General features: G+C 53.1%; 5 protein-coding genes across 5 annotated transcripts; 2 read left to right on the top strand and 3 right to left on the bottom strand.

Moving 5' to 3' along the window:
* Positions 1-2,656: 2,656 nt before the first annotated feature.
* G6M90_00g024340 (uncharacterized protein) lies at positions 2,657-3,761 on the top strand (the record flags this gene model as incomplete). The annotated part of the gene is made up of 2 exons (XM_014692661.1): positions 2,657-2,713; positions 2,802-3,761. 2 exons carry the CDS (start codon positions 2,657-2,659, stop codon positions 3,759-3,761), a joined length of 1,017 nt encoding a protein of 338 aa, XP_014548147.1.
* Positions 3,762-4,412: 651 nt separating this feature from the next.
* On the bottom strand, positions 4,413-5,935 carry pph-1 (Serine/threonine-protein phosphatase PP2A catalytic subunit; the record flags this gene model as incomplete). Its single annotated transcript, XM_066129938.1, has 7 exons — positions 4,413-4,435; positions 4,488-4,537; positions 4,610-4,682; positions 4,752-5,285; positions 5,359-5,464; positions 5,534-5,579; positions 5,658-5,935. The coding sequence occupies 7 exons, from the start codon at positions 5,933-5,935 to the stop codon at positions 4,413-4,415; spliced, it is 1,110 nt and encodes a 369-aa protein (XP_065985939.1).
* An 888-nt stretch (positions 5,936-6,823) lies between these two features.
* On the bottom strand, positions 6,824-8,989 carry exo84 (Exocyst complex component exo84; the record flags this gene model as incomplete). Its single annotated transcript, XM_014692659.1, has 3 exons — positions 6,824-7,190; positions 7,254-8,725; positions 8,798-8,989. 3 exons carry the CDS (start codon positions 8,987-8,989, stop codon positions 6,824-6,826), a joined length of 2,031 nt encoding a protein of 676 aa, XP_014548145.1.
* Positions 8,990-9,670: 681 nt separating this feature from the next.
* Positions 9,671-10,460, top strand: tom20 (Mitochondrial import receptor subunit tom20; the record flags this gene model as incomplete). Its single annotated transcript, XM_014692658.1, has 4 exons — positions 9,671-9,731; positions 9,843-10,088; positions 10,181-10,281; positions 10,347-10,460. The coding sequence occupies 4 exons, from the start codon at positions 9,671-9,673 to the stop codon at positions 10,458-10,460; spliced, it is 522 nt and encodes a 173-aa protein (XP_014548144.1).
* A 480-nt stretch (positions 10,461-10,940) lies between these two features.
* On the bottom strand, positions 10,941-13,375 carry TYW1 (S-adenosyl-L-methionine-dependent tRNA 4-demethylwyosine synthase; the record flags this gene model as incomplete). The annotated part of the gene is made up of 2 exons (XM_014692657.1): positions 10,941-13,246; positions 13,303-13,375. The coding sequence occupies 2 exons, from the start codon at positions 13,373-13,375 to the stop codon at positions 10,941-10,943; spliced, it is 2,379 nt and encodes a 792-aa protein (XP_014548143.1).
* Between the last annotated feature and the right edge of the window lie 165 nt (positions 13,376-13,540).

The following is a 13,540-nucleotide window of genomic DNA, read 5'->3' on the forward strand; positions in this document are numbered from 1 at the left end:
TGTGCTTTGAGGCGGAGCTCGGGACGACTGTTTCTCGGTAGTCTCACACTGTTGTTCCCTCATTGCGGACAATTGACAAAAGCTCATTGATTTATTTTAGCTATTCCATCGCCTTAACTGCTGCCAACAGTCGGTTCCCAGAGGTTGGCAGATAGTGGGAAATACCGAAATTCACGATATCGCTCGCCAACTAGCCTCGTACAATGCTCAGCTGGAGCCTACCTATATACCATCGCATAAGATCCTAGTAACGTTTACTCTTGATGTCAATGGCCATTGGTTACCGATCAATGACGCTATGCGTGGTCTCTCAGACAATCACATGTTACGGATTAGTGTGAATTAACAAGCTCACACAGGAGATCTGGCAGCAAAGGAGCCAAAAGAACTTAACGAATGCCCCTGATATGCTCCGTACATCCAGGTCGGGGTTTTGTCTCCAGTCCAAACACCGTAAATCCGCCCGCCATCAACGCATTGGATCCTATAAATCGCAAAAATCTTGGGTAGTGTATTATTCTGATGACCCTGGTAGGATAACATAAAGTCCGACTCCATTCATAGTTGCCATTTGTCAGCACCAAAGCAGTCGTCCTTGTCTCAAGATACAAGAATATCACAGCGTTAGAAGATACCTTCACCCACCTCTTGAGAGACTCCTGTATCCAGGGCTAGAGACGGCTTGGAAACCCAAGTCCGCAATTTCCATTCCACCTTCGTCCCTAAAGTATATATCCAAAACTCTAACATGCGGAAACAGTGGGCAAAAGACTATTTCATCCTAGCCTCACAACATGAACGCACCTACGCCAAGTTAGAAACCGGTGTGTTCCAGTTCTGTCGCCCGGTAGTCCTCAATTGACGGCAGCTTCGCACAAGGCATGAAAGACTATCAGTCTAGGCAAGCAGAGATGTTGCCATTGTGAAAGTTGCCGAGTCTCCCGTCACGCCTTGAATGAAGTCGGTAGTTTGGTCGATCTTCCGGACCAAGTAGATGGGCTCCTAGCTAATTCTGGGTAGTACTTGTATTAATGTGCACAGAAGACTGGCTGACGCTGTCACCAGGGCAATACATCAGCCAAAGTACGATTTATAACACATCCGATGACGATTTGCGAAGCGAGTTGCGGATTTGCGGGCTGCTTCGATGAGTTTTGCACCGGCACCATCTTCCATCTCGACGAACAAGTTGAGAACGCGTCCGTCCAGATGAGATTGCCAAGGGCTCTCTGGCAGCACAGCCCAACCGCTGTACAAAAGTACCCATTACGCAGTGGTAGCTGAGCTTAATGGTAGAACGGCACTCTGCCAAGCGCCACCTTGGTCCGCCCGGTAAAGATGAAACTGGTGTCAAGCCGAATCACTCAAGCCAGAGACAGTCAGCGTTGGGAAGAAGGGCTTCTCCAGCTCGACAGCTCAAGGGCTGCAGACTTTCGCGGTCAACAACGCAGCTCACGTAAGCCAGTTTATGCGCGAGTCGGACGGACCCATAGAAATTAAGCAGCTTTGGCGTCGGATCGGTGCTCGCATTTCTGAACCGCCGACCCTCCGATGTCTGTGGCCGACGTGCTGGTTCCCTGAGCTAGACATAAAATCGAGTCTAAGCTTGGAGAGGATTGATGATCCCATGAGAATGACTGGGCCGACGTTACATGGGGCTCCCTCGGTTGCGAATAACGAGGTACGGCGTAATAGGCGTGAGTTCATGGGGCCTGAGCCGGATGACGGTATATCACACCAGGAACGCGAAGCCCTTCCCCGAGGAATAGGCAATTCGGGTGCCTAAACTGAAGCCCCTCAGAAGCACTCCGCACATTTGACTTCAGTGGCAGAACCACAATTGCCCGTTTATTGGCTTATCCTTGTCGCGTTTCCTTTTTTTTTTTTTTTTAGAGAGAGAAAGAGAGAGAGAGAGAGAGAGAGAGAGAGAGAGAGCACGATGTGCCATATAGTAATACCAAAGTCCCACTGGCTGGACGGGCCGGGCCGGGTTGTTGGAGGTGAATACTCTACGATAACAAAGGTAATTATTCAAAACATCCAAGTTGCTGCGTCCATGGCAAATATCCTGTTTGCGAGGCAGATTGCCAAGGCCGAGAATCGCGGGAATAGACAATCCAGAGCGGGCTGGCATATGCCGAGACAGATTTGACTTGAGAGCGCAGAGCCTTTACTAGGTAGATGCAGTCTGATTGATATTTGACAAAATCCGCTAGCTACGCCGGGCCTAACCAAGGTCGAATCCCGCGAAAAGAGTGCCGGAGCTGGTGCACGCACGGAGCAATAGCGGCTCCACCCACCCGACACATCGGCATCTCCAAACGCGCGAGCGCCGATGGGGAAGTTGGAACCATGACACTCGACATCTGGACATTGCGCTTGTGCTCCGTAATGCACGCTGAGACAGTCTCGCGGCCCGCCCTGGCCATGTCGTCTGTGATATTTTTATCGTGGATTCTGTTTGGCGGCCCTGATCTAGCGGACGTGAGCATGTCATACTTATACCTTGACTGTCCCCCCCCCCCCTTTTCCCATTTGGACCATGCATACCAGGTACATGCAGTGTAGAGTGTGATTATACCCAACGCCGCCTCACGAACCGCCCGATACAAAGCCGACAGATGAATAATTCGCAAAAGACATCACTACATTCATCATGTCAGCCCAGCCATCGCCACAGGGGACCTTGTCCACCCAACAGCTCCAAGAAATGGTACCCTCCCCATCAAACCATCAGCAACACCAAGAACCGCCATCATCACCATCACCACCGTTACAAAATTGCTAACCCTCCTCCGCAGGGGCCCCCCTACCCCCCTCAGGGCGCCAGCCTCGGCGGCGCGCCCACAAACTCGGTCGACACGCCCCTCTCATCCGTCTTCATCGCCCTCTTCGCCGCCTCGGCAGCCCTCAACATGATCATCTTCCAGCGCAACCGGCGCCGCGGGCACAAGTTCGTCCTCTCGGGCCTCCTCTTCGGCTTCTCCATGGCCCGCATCAGCGCCAACGTCATGCGCATCGTCTGGGCCAACTACCCGCACGACGTGTCCATCGCCATCGCCGCCACCATCCTCACCAACGCCGGCGTGCTGCTCCTCTTCATCGTCAACCTGGTGCTCTCCCAGCGCATCCTGCGCGCCCACCAGCCCCGTGTCGGCTGGAGCAAGCCCGCCTCCCTGGCCTTCAAGCTCCTCTACGCCGCCGTCGCCGCCCTGCTCGTCATGGTCATCGTCTCCACCGTCTACGGCTTCTACACCCTCGACGCCCACGTCCGCTCGCAGCTGCGCGACATCCAGCTCTTCGCCGTCACCTTCCTCGCCGTCCTCGCCTTCCTGCCCATCCCCATCGTCGCCCTCGCCGTGCTGCTGCCGCGCCACGGGCCCGTCGACCACTTTGGCACGAGGGGCCGCATGCGCTCCCGCGTCCTCCTCGTGCTCTTCACCGCGACCCTGCTGGCCTTTGGCGCCGGCTTCCGCGCCGGAGTCGCCTACGTGCGGCGGCCCGCGAGCAACCCGGCCTGGTTCCACCACAAGGCCGCCTACTACTGTGTCAACTACACCATTGAGGCCATTGTCGTCTTCACCTATGCCCTGAGCCGGTTCGACCTGCGGTTCCATGTGCCCAACGGCGCCAGCGAGCCGGGCCACTACTCCAAGGGCGTCGAGGGGGGGGCCGGTCATGTGGCTGCCGACGGGAAACGGCCGAGGACCGAGACGGACGACGAGGACAAGGAGGACAAGGAGACACGGGATACTGTGTAGATGGACAAAGCGGGGAGTGTGGCTGAGTACATCACAGACGCAACGTACATACTCTTATTTTTTTGTTAATGCATTTAGCGACCATGGTAGAAAGGGGTTCGCAAGACACGGGACATAATTGGCCCTGCTCCTCAAGGAGCAATGAGAATCTTACCAAAACCCGACTGCACCATATAGATTTTCCTATAAACCATCTCACAAGAACGCTCACTTTCATAATAACACGTCAAGGGAACAATTACCCAGAACCACAATAAATATACTGAGAGAACCATCTCAGTAAAAGGCAAAGCTATTGTTCTTGGGGGGTATTTCCTCGGCAATTTTAACATCTCTGTATTTTTCTCTTCTTTTTTCTTTTGTATTTCCTCCCCTTCCGGTCTTTTGACTCTATCAAGGACCGTGCGGACCTACCACGGCAGAATCCGGCATCATCCAGCTGCTACAGGGCATCACATTGACGCCCCATCCCACATGCATGAAATCCATGAAATCTCGTCATGGCGGCGTTTCCCCGTCCCGTAGATTGTGGCATCAAGATTAATAATACATCTTCGGGACACTCAGTTGCACCTGCTCCACCTCGTCTATTGTTTCCACAACATGAACCGGCCAATGCAAGTGTGTTCGGTGTTTCAAATAGCGACATGATTAGAGGAAGTAGTCGGGTGTACCTGCATTTAGTTAGCCAAGTGTCGTGGCAGGGTAGAATTGACCATAACATACGTCTGGAGACCATTGGTTCTCCTGCTCTTGGGCATGGGTCGAATTGCAAGCTGCACATGGTTAATATCCAGTCTGATGTTGCTTGTTTTTTTTTCTCATCCTTTTTGCGGTAAGATACATACAATGTGTATTTTAAGTGCTCATCAATTTCCATAATGGCTGCTTGGTTGCCACATCGGTAGCAGTAGTTGGGAGCTAATCACAAAATCAGTCAACAAAGCTGTATTCCAAACGGACCAAGTTATGCTGAACAAGTCGACGCACCTGAAAAAATAGTCACCACATTCCGGTCCTGTGACCAGTTATAGCCTTCCATCACCAGCTGGTGGGCTCGTGCAATCAACGTCAGACCGTTGTTATGGTTGAAGGCCTCTGAAATATCCTGTCCAAAAGTATAGCCCGCACCACGAGGGGAAATACCCCAACCACAACGGTCATCAGGGTCCGACCACAAAAGGTCGCACATAGGGCCTTCGTGGGGAACCTCCTGAATTCGGTCAAGAGCTCTGATGTTATCCAAGGTATCGATGCTAGGCGACAGACCACCGTGGAGACAAAAGATCTGGTTGTCGATGAGGGCGGTGAGGGGAAGGTAGTCGAAGAGGTCTGTGAAGTACTTCCAGACATTGGCGTTGCCGTATTTTCGGAGGCACTCGTCGTAGAAGCCGTAGACTTGGGTAATCTGCCGAGACTCGTGATTTCCCCGGAGAATGGTGATTCGCTGAGGGTATCGGATTTTGAGGGCTACAAGCAAAGTGACGGTCTCGACCGAGTAGTAGCCTCTGTCAACGTAATCACCTAGATCGAGGTTGGCATTTGAGAAACCGAAAAAGGGTATTTTGAGACCTTGGCGGCAGGTGAAAATACTCACCCATGAAGAGGTAGTTTGTGTCTGGATTGGGGCCGCCAATCTTGAACAGCTCCATCAAGTCGTGGAACTGACCGTGGATATCACCGCAGACTGTGACGGGGCATTTCTAAAGAGATCATGTCAGAACCCATTCCCCGTGCCGTCTCTCGCGTGACGTCGTAAAATGAGGTCATACGTACCACTGGCTGGACATTCGACTCCTCCTGTAAAACTTCTCTTGCCTGTTGCGTTGCAAAACAAAATATCATTAGCAAAAAAGGAGGTTCCATTGAAGCCGTCCAGGCCTGGATCGACGAGACCAAGACAAGAGTAAGAGTATGGCTCCGAGCATGAACAGAGGGTCGGGCAGGATGGAGGCCAAACACTGGACAAAGCCGAAGACCATGGCCAGCACCTCTTTGAATTCTTCGATGTTGCTCACCTTGTCGCAGAGTCTCTGGACATCAGCCTCAGCCAGCTGCTTGCAGTTCATCAAACTCTCGATCCAGCCGTCGAGCGTGGGGATGGTGGCAGGCTCGTTGGCGACGGGTGACACATCGGCGGGCGCCCTGCCGACGTCCTCCATGTTTGTATCCATGATTCTACGATGCGGCTCTACTCGAGGTGCCGCGTGTCGAGTTGGGGGTTGATAAAGGTGGGAGAAATGACGTTGAGGTCACGGCTGGGTCGCAATCGGTGGGGCAGCGAGGCAGGGAGAAAGACTCGAATGCTCAGACCAGACGACGGTTCCTGGCAACAGAGCGGGAACGGACGATGCTGTGGGCGAGCTCAAGTGGTCAAGGGCCGTCAAGGTCTGATGCGTGATGCGATGGCCGCAGGCAGAGCTGTGAAGCGGTTCGTCAATGGGAAGATTTCGTTTGCCTTTTGGTGTGTTCGTGGGAGTGAGTTGTCGCGCGGATGGGCAGGGATGGTGCAAAACAGTGGGAGATGGAAGTTGTTTGGTGTCGGTCGTCAGACATTGCAGCCAAGCAGTCTGTGCAGCCAGAACCCGGGACTCAGGAGGGGGTGCTTTCTCCAGCTTTGGCCCAGCTTGGCCGGCAGCCTCCAGCCTCCAGCCTCAGCAGTGTCAGCACAAGGCTGGGTGGGTCCACACGCCTGCCCCTTCCACATGTCCTTGCCAATCTCATCGCGGAGCTTGCCACCGCCACAAATATGGCCTACCCTATACAAATACACCCAGAAGTCACCAGCAGAAGCTTGACGAAACAGAAAGAGCCTTCCAGATGCGGACTGATGATGGCGAGGGGCGAGCGTAAACGCCACATTGAAAGTTGATTGAGACATTGTATCATGCTACTAGTGGCTAATTGTCCGTGAACCAATACGTCTCAACACAGACTTTATGTCCCCGATCCTCCTTGACCGAGTTGAACCACGGCTTGCTCGTCACCACTGTCCCCTGGAAGTCCTACTCGCACCGTCGTCTGCTATTAAGAATTCAATCAACACCGTGCAATCGACAAGACTAAGCTAGTCCTAGCCCAACAGCAGAAGGCCCCGGCACCTCGGCAGCCGTCTGAGCAGATGGTCCAACATCGTGTCCTACCAAGTTCCTGAAGTCCAGCCCAACATCCGACAGTTTTTGGGCATGTTCCTTGGCCCTGTCCATGCACTGTGTCCAAACCTGTCCACCACGCTCGGTACTACTGAGTTGTCGAGACAGAATCACATTGAACGCTTCCACCTCCTCCTTGGCCCACTTCACGCAGGCACTCATCATTGGAGGAGGGAAGCAGCTCTGGAACGTCTGAACCGTGTTGTGAATAATAGTAAAGTACACAAAGGACAACTGCCAAATGTACAAGTGGAGATCGCCTTGGAAAATGCATTGTCTACAAGTCGTTAGCGCCTTGGTTCGAAGAGGGAACAAGATGTGTGGAATGAAGCATCCTTACCTGGCTCTCTTGCGGATAAGCCCCGTGCGGGCATTAAGATAAGCCTCTCGGGCTCTGTCATCAAAGCCAAGAATAGTCAGCCAGCCCACTCTCTCTTTGGTCTTTATTTGCGACTTGTGCTTTGACTCCAGCTCCCGAATGATAAGGACAGCAAGTCTACCGCATCGCTCCTCAACCTTGAAGTTAATAAAGTCTTGCGCAACCAAATTGCTTCGGAGGCCACGGGCGAGGCTCTTGAGCTTTTCAACGCGGGCAACAGCAGGTTCGAATTTCTGGAGGGCAATGTCAATGTCCAGCTCGTCCATCTGACCCTCCACCCATCGAAGATTCTGTTGTTTGCCATCGACTTCGATGAGCATGTCCTTGATATCCGACAACGTCTCCAAAAGTTCCGTCTTCTGCAATAAGCCAGGATCTCTAGACGCAAAGTAGTTTATGGTCTCCCTGGCCTTGTTGTTGGCTTCCATCTCTGACTGCAGACCCTTTCGCAGCTCCTCAACCGCCTTTCGCACATTTAGAAGCAATGTCTTCTTCTCGTCGCCCTCATGTTTCTCTGTTCGATAGATGAAAGATTCTTGGCCACCACCTCGGATCATGATGGCGTCGGCAAGTTTGTTCCTGCCTCCGGATGATTCGGCTGTCCCAGGCATGTCTACGACCTCAATGTCCAGAAGAGACCAGCATCGGTCAGCCACTAGTTTGATCATTGGACCACGAGCATCGGCGGGTGCGTCAACTTTTCTCTTCTTGCGGGACGCAACGAGAAGGTGGTCGTTGAGTAGGAAGATTTGCATGGCTCGTCGAGATTTGTATGTGGCGTTATCCAACTCTACCCAGGAACCGGCATTCTGGACAACGTGACGACCTACAGCATTGGGGAGAAACTTCTGCGAGCCCTCCACATTCTTATACAAGGCCTGCATTTGCGAATTCCACAACGCGCTTCTATCGGCAACGGAGCTTCGCTTGTCTCGCTTGCTCATGCCCGAGGGGCCACTGCCAGGTATGGTGGCCGGCTCGTCACTCTTTATGGAGGCGGCTCGAAGGGCAGTTGTGTTGGTCTTGAGCTCTGCCATCAAGTTTCGTAGCGCCCGCATCTCGCCCTTTAGTTTCTCGGCCTCTTTACTAATCTTGATGAACTGGGTACGGTTCTGCATGAGGTTCTGCTGCAAATCCGTGGCAGCACGGCCCTTGAGCTTGCGGAGAGCGACTTCAAAATCACGAATTTGGTCGTCGGTGGCGTCTCCCAAGACGGCTGACACGTACTGATCAGGGACGAGATTGGGGTCTCGAAGGGCCTTGATGTCGATTACTGGCGCTGCACCTGCCCGTGACGGCGCGGGTCTCTGAGGCTCCCTCTTATCATATTGGGGAATAGGAGGCACGGCAGGGAGTGGAGGAGCCGAGGGGTCGAAATCCGTGGGCAGGTTGTTGAACCGGGTAGAGTACCGTTGTTTTACTAGATCAGACGTCTGCGCAAGTCAGTCCACAGTTCATGCAACATGTTGTAGAGTCAATGGCATGTATGTCAAAGTAAACACTACCTTTCCACCAGCAATAGGCGGCGGTCGCAGTCGTGGTCTAGGAACTGCCTCAGGAACTAGAGGCGGCGCGCCCCCAAGGGGGCTGTCCTGTGGCATAGGACTTGATATCTGCCTGGGAGCGCTGATGGTTGGGCGAGATGGTCTGCGCTTCTTCCCGCTGCGAAGCGATATCTTACTGCGTTCTTCCGACATGATGGGCAGCTGCACAGACTAAGCACGCGGTGGTATAAAGGATTGGAAAGAGAGAAAGTGCCAGCTTTCCCCACGGCAGGTGATGGAGGAGGAGATGGTGGTTGTGTCTGAGGTGGATTGAGTTGGAGACTCCGGATGTCCCAAATGTCCCACCAGACCTGTTGGCTGGCGCAGATGCTGGTTGGTGTTAGCACTTGAGTAGTACTACTACCGCCAATGACATGGCACCTGGGAGCTTCCAAACTCCCCGAGACTCCCTACTTACGCTTACAAGCGAGCCACTGTTCAAAAGGAGCTCCCATTGAGCCGGCGTTCTTCCGGCGCGCGGAATCGATGATCCGGAATCTGCAGGCCACTCAACTGCCTGGATGGAGGATGGAGCACCCGCAGGCGACTTGGTAGCCCATGGCTAAATGTCGTCAAAAAAAATTGGTTCGGCTTCTGATTGACGGCACGACTTACAGCTGCAGACCAGACGTCTATCGACTTTGACCACTCCTTTGCTCGCCAAACCGCAATCCAATCCACCCATCTACAGATCAATCTTGAGCAACGGCTTTTCCACCCATCGCCTATTCGACCACCTATCGTCGGTCCTGAGACTCGCCACTTTTTTCTTCTACTTCATCACAAGCTTTGGCCCCGTTTAGCTTCAACGGCTTTACATCCCCTTTGGCAAAAATGGTCCAAACGTCAACCGTAGTGACGGCCACCGTCGCAACCGCCGCCGCAGCTATCGTCAGTACGTAGCACTGTTTATACTGTTACTCTACAAAACATAACATGTCTCCAAATCAGACCTGCAGGATAGAAGTACTGGATTGCTGACAAATGACCCTTTTCTGCTCTGTAGCTTATGCCGTCTACTTCGACTACCGCCGACGTAGCCAGGCCGAGTTCCGCCGAGATCTGAGAAGAAACGAGCGCCGGCAGGTTCGCGCCGAGAAGGAGGAGGCTGAAGCTTCGACGCGCGCTCAACGAGATGCCATCAAAGCTCAGGTTGACGAGGCCAAGGAGGAGGGATTCCCGACCGGTGTCGAGGAGCGCGAGGCCTACTTCAACGAGCAGGTCATGTCCGGGGAGATGCTGAGCTCGGATCGTAAGCTTTTACCCGCCCTCGACAACTTTCCCCGTGTCATCAATCTTGGATGCCATCGTTTTCATTACTTTTCCAAGCTAACAGTCATGTAGCAACCAAGGCCGTTGAGTCCGCTCTTGCCTTCTACAAGGGTCTCAAGGTCTACCCTGCCCCGGGTGACCTGATTAAGATCTATGATAGCACCGTCCCCAAGGTACGCATCCGGCTTCCATTCTCTCAACCAACAAAGGCTATGGAAATCTAACTCCAATTCTGCAGCCTATATTAGACATCCTCGCCGAGATGATCGCATACGACTCCAGCCTCGACATCCGCACTCGTTCCCCCGGCGGCATCAACCTCGGTGATATCCCCAACGTTGGCCTCGACTAATCAGATCTGTCCCTTCACCATGCTCTGTCGGGGCAGGACACCTAAAGGCGTGGAGAACTCAGTGGTCTCTACTCTGACCTAATGCAATACCGCATACAATCCCTTATTATTCCGTTCACCCCTCCCTGTCACCAACGCCAGGGGTGTCAGGACGTGAAAAAAAAAACAGAACAAGATTAAAAATGGACTGAGAAATGGAGGCTTTGCGAACTCCTTGTTGTACGATATATAAATTTCGCTCTTCTATCTGCGCATAGAGCCTTGTGTAAACAGATGTTGACGGTATAATAATGCCGCCACGGGGGGTGGAAGGCGTCTGGGAGAAGGCTGAGGTAGCGTTTTTCCATGAAAATATTATGATCCAAAATTTCATGCTTCCAAGTGATGGGACATCAAGGGCATCGATTTCCTACGCCTCGTGAACAGTCACCACAGCAAGTTTATATACTTTGAACTGAATCTTGATTCAAAGCACGCTATTTACCAGCTGTCTGGCGGCGGCGCCTCTCGCACCACAATATTCTCAATCTTTCTCCCCTTCCTATCCACTCGATCGTCTCTCGGATCAAAGCCTCCATTCCCCCACAACGCCCACTCAGGAGTCGGCTCACCCATGTAATCCTCGGGCGTCCAATCGCCATCCGCTCCCCTCTCCTCGAGCAGCTCAAAGAAGCGCTTATAATCGATATGCGTGTGCCACTTGCCATTGACCAAGAAGCGCTCGCTGGCAAGCAAAATACAGCAGCTGTGCGCGTGTTCCGCGGCAATGCCATACTTTAAGCCCTTGGCCTTGAGTCTCCCCTCGAGGGCCTTGACGAATTCGCAAACTTCCCAGTAAAACGGGACGTTGGACATGCTCAGCCCGGCGTTGGAAGAGGTCGATGTCCCGCAGTACGTGACGCCCTTGACTTCGACGAAGCAGGGGAGTCCGCGCTCCACGAGCTGCGCGTACCCTTCTGCCTCATCTTCTACGTTGAAGCCCTTGACGAGGGTGAGGCGGAAGACGGTGCGGTGACGGAATCGTTTTTCTCGGAGAATGTCCAGGCAGCGTTGGAAACGTTCCCAGAAGTCGCGGTGGAGCGGTCTGTCGATTTTGCGGAGGGAATCTTTGTTGGAGGCGTCGATGGAGACGTAGAGCTGGGTGACGGCTTTGAGGGCCGCTAGTTGGTCGGGGTGTTGGGCGTTGCAGACTAGGAATGAGGAGATGCGTTCTGCGTGGAGCATGGCGAGGAACTCGTTGATATGAGGGTAGAAGATGGGTTCTCCTACTAGTGAGAGTGCACAGTGGCGGATCTTGAGGGCCTCGGCATATCGCTCTGCTCGTACGCCCGGCACGCCGCGCATCATCTTGATTTTCTTATAGTGGTTCTCTTTAACGCCCTCGAAGATCATCTCAGGGGGGTCGACTACCCAGCGCCATGTGGTCCCGACGGGGTTGGTGCCGTGTCGCCAGCAAAAGACACACTTGTTGGAGCAGGATAGAGAAGGCGTCGTCTCCATGCACTGGTGTGAGTTGATGCCGTATAGCGAGTACTTATAGCAGCTTCCTCGACCGCGCAGCGCCGACTTTGTCCAGCGACATATTTTGACTCCTGAATGAGAGCCGACGATTGAGTAGCCTTGTTTAGTGAGGGCGGCATATGTAGGTGAATTCTTGGCGACCATTTCCTTGATAACGGGAGCTGTTGGCGTGCGTTTCTTTGCAGAAGATGCACCGTATGAGGTGAAGTCAACGGCAAGCGGCGCTTTCTTGCCATTGGCAGTGCCCTTGCCGTCCGATGTTCGGAGCATGCGACCCAAATCCTCCACATCATCTAGAGGTCGAGAAGATTCCCTGTCGTCACCGGATATATCTTCTCCAATCAATACCTCGCCATCATCGTCCTCAGCCACATCTTCAGCATCACTTTCCATGGCATCACCACTGCCAGGAGCACCTTCGCCTAGAGTTCCGCTGCTTGCAACATGGGCAATAACTTCCTGCACGCCCGATGACCACTCGTCAAACCGCTCAGCATGGTCGCTCTTCATATCACCCATGCCGACTGGGTATGCGCGTTTGCGGCCAGTCAACTTGGACATCCATCTATCCAACTCTTTGGCTTGGAAGCAATAGCCGTCTGCCTCATCGGGCCAGCCTTCCTTGTCTCCAAAACCAAAAACGGAGTACCCCAGCAAGGTTGCCAAAGGTGCTGTGTCGATTCTAAAATCATGGTGCGTCTCTTCGAGATGCTGCAGGAGGGTGTCGTTGATGGTGTCAATGTTGTAACTGGGAATGAGGAATAGGTAAAATAGATGGGCATCCTCGACCGTCTTGGCAGGGCTAACAAAAAAGTCCTCGAAATCGATCTCTGCCAGATCGTGGAGCTCAGGTTTTAGAAACTGGCGCTCCGTTCCGCGAGAGAGCTGACCAACCGATTTTTCCAACGTGCTCAAGTACTGTTGCGCAATCTTCTCCGTCTTGGTCGTGACTGAGGAGAAGAATACCATCATCTTAATAGGTCGGCTCTTGTCGTATTCCTTCGTTTCTTCCGTTGCTGGCTTTTTGGTGATGCCACCCTTGATCCGCCTAGGCCCGTTTGGCTTGGCGACTGGCTTTTCGGAGTTCACAGCGCTTGGCAGCTTGTTCGCGCTCAAGGGCTCAATCCTCTTTTCGAATTGTTTCGGCAGCGCCCTCAACGGTTCTGCTTCTTCAAGTTTGTGGATATAGATTCGAATTACGACGAGAACGACTAGTGCGCAGATAATGATTGGCGTCCGGTGGCCATGCCACAATTCGACGATGTCTTTTGGCCTTGTTAGTTGATCAAGCGCAGCGCTTCGAATTATGAGCGTCACATACCGTCGAACTTGGCGCCAGGAAGCCCGCCAAATACACCCTGAAGAGGGTCTGTTTTTTCGCAGACTGCAGACATTTTGCCCGCCAGCAGTTATGAGGAAACTGCGCTATGGTGTAGATGAAGTCTTTTGACACCCAAGAAATTTGGCGGGGAGAAAGAGAGGTTCCGCCACTGTGATTGATGCTTATCGATATGTGTGCAGCGATTTGAATGATTGCTGAGTGGCCGAAGGGCTGGCTG

This window comes from Metarhizium brunneum, chromosome 1 (assembly GCF_013426205.1).
Source record: "Metarhizium brunneum chromosome 1, complete sequence".
In the NCBI taxonomy this organism is placed as follows: Eukaryota; Fungi; Ascomycota; class Sordariomycetes; order Hypocreales; family Clavicipitaceae; genus Metarhizium; species Metarhizium brunneum.